This window comes from Octopus bimaculoides, chromosome 10, assembly GCF_001194135.2.
Source record: "Octopus bimaculoides isolate UCB-OBI-ISO-001 chromosome 10, ASM119413v2, whole genome shotgun sequence".
Lineage (NCBI taxonomy): Eukaryota > Metazoa > Mollusca > Cephalopoda > Octopoda > Octopodidae > Octopus > Octopus bimaculoides.
The window spans coordinates 6,870,218-6,872,717 of NC_068990.1; the positions used below are offsets into that span (position 1 = coordinate 6,870,218).

General features: G+C 33.6%; 1 protein-coding gene across 2 annotated transcripts in view; it reads left to right on the forward strand.

Moving 5' to 3' along the window:
- The window catches only part of LOC106871453 (corticotropin-releasing factor receptor 2), a 280,338-nt gene that overhangs the window by 210,791 nt on the left and 67,047 nt on the right, over window positions 1-2,500 (forward strand). For both annotated transcript variants that reach the window (XM_052971021.1, XM_052971022.1), the window contains one exon: window positions 1,625-1,685. In XM_052971021.1, the coding sequence (XP_052826981.1) occupies window positions 1,625-1,685 (61 nt within the window). The remainder of the gene's footprint in view (window positions 1-1,624; window positions 1,686-2,500) is intronic.

A 2,500-nucleotide genomic window follows, 5' to 3' on the forward strand; every position in this document is an offset into this window, starting at 1 on the left:
CTTTAGCTTAGGCATATATTCAATTTTATGATCTTGGTGAAATGGAAGAAGGAATACTCGCATCGAAACTTCATTTTAGCTTAGGCATATATTCAATTTTATGATCTTGGTGAAATGGAAGAAGGAATACTCGCATCGAAACCTCATTTAAGGTAATAACATCTCAATTTGAATGCAGTGATTATTGTGTCAGACAACTCAAAGTCAAAAAATAAATAATTTCACTCAGTCGCAATATTTCTCAAATTTTGGGCACGTATCTATACGATCGTCACACAGCTCTTGAGAAGATATTTGTATGTTTACATTTAAGGCCGCGAACTGGCAGAATCATAAACTTGTCAGATATTAATGTTTAGCGGCATTTCGCCCGTCTTTGCGTTCTGAATTCAAATGCCAGTGAGATCGACTTTGCCGTTCATCCTATCGCGGTCGATAGAATAAGTTGCAGTTGAGTCCGAGGAAATCGACTAGCTCCACCCCCCCCCCACACACACACAACATTTCAACCTTTGTGCCTTTAGTAGAAAGAATGTTAATACACTTACAAATATATGAAAACAACGTAGGCCATATCCCCTCCCCCCAAGAATAAACATTCGACTGATTTGCAATGACCCATTACTGACATAGAACCACTATCACAAACGCACTATTTCACCCCTCCACTTTTATCTTTTCTTCTTTTTCCTCCTCCTCCCCCTCATCATCATCATCATCATCATCGTCATCATCATTATCATCATCGTCATCATCATTTTCCTCTTCTTCCTTTTCTTCTTCTTGTCCTCATCTTTTTACATAAAACAGTGTTTTCCCCCTCTCAACTAGTTGTCTACCATTTCTGCTCAGGCATTCTCAAGCAATCTCTATTATATTTATTACCACATGCTAGCTATCTAGCTCCATATTTCCTGCTGGAATATATTTCTTCCTTCGATAGTCCGATTTTATGGGTTTCTTCTTTGGAGACTCTACATTTATAACAAGCAAAATCACCTTACATTGATCTAATTAGTCTGTGATGGCCTTAAGTAGTTATCAGCACAACTTGCCTCCTTTGAAATTTAGGATAGTTTTATATTTGATTTATATTCCTTTCTATTTGTAACTACAAAGTTATTATTATTATTATTATTATTATTATTATTATTATTGTAACTAAAAATGCTGATTAAAATCATAGCACTACGCGTGTGTTTGAATATTCTTTTCTACACTAGGCATAAGTCCCGCAATTTTTGGAGAGGAGTCCAGTCGATTAGATCGACCCCAGTACGTAACTAGTACTAAATTTATCGGCCCCGAAAGGATGAAAGACAAAATTAACCTCGGCGGAATTTGAACTCAGATCGTAGTGGCAGACGAAATAATGCGAAGCATTTCGCCTAGCGTTCTAAGGATTCTGCCAGCTCGCCGCCTTACGTGCGTTTGAATATTGTCACACGACTGCATGTATTACATCTCATATTTCTACGTCATTTGTCGGAATCAATCGCTATCAATGAATATATTATTAGATGCGACAAAAATAAATTTTGATACCAATTATTAATTAAATAATTATTTCAAATTTGCTTCTGTAATTTATTCTCAATTGCATTCAACAATTATTCTTTTATAGTTGCTCCGACTCCATTTTTGATTCTGTGGATAATCTTAAAGAAACTGTACGAAGACACTCAGTAAGTAGGCAATTTAAATGCATGTATAAAGTGCTTTCATTTACATTTAACATCCAAATTAGCATTGATGTATCTGTTCAGTACTACTTATTTATTCAAATATTATTTAAATTCATGAAAACAGCTGCTCACAAACAAGACATATAATGAATATTTACTGTATTCAAATGCAACTGTTGAATTCATGTTTTATCACAATTGCTTCTTAGTAAATCTACCTAATAAGGTGTTATGAATGTTCTCATTATAACAGCTATTGAGTAAATGCTTTCTTATTATAATTTCTATTACGTGACAAAGACACCTACCAGTTATTGTGTGTTGATTGTGAGAACTATCATCATTAGCCTATTAAATGCCAGGTACGTATAGAGCTCATAAATAGAACTAAGTGCTATGAACAATGTGTCCTATGTCCAGAAGATTGTTGAATTTTGCCAATGTTTGATCACAAAAGTAGGTCTTCGCTGTTTTTCTCATAAGAATATCGCAACAATCCTGCAAGCAAATTTTGTTTAGATCGATAAGTTACACTAATTATGATGGTATATATTTGTAGCCAGATTCACTGCAATTATGACACCATATGACAACAACGATCTATTCTGCTAAATTATTATGTCAATCAATACCTCATCCCTCACTAAATCAATAGCTATACACAAACATATATATATATACACACACGTGTTCGCGCACGCATATATATATATATATGTATATATATATATATATATATAAATTTAGCTATTGTCTGTATATACACACATATATATATTTAGTTATTGTCTGTATATATTTATATATATACATAC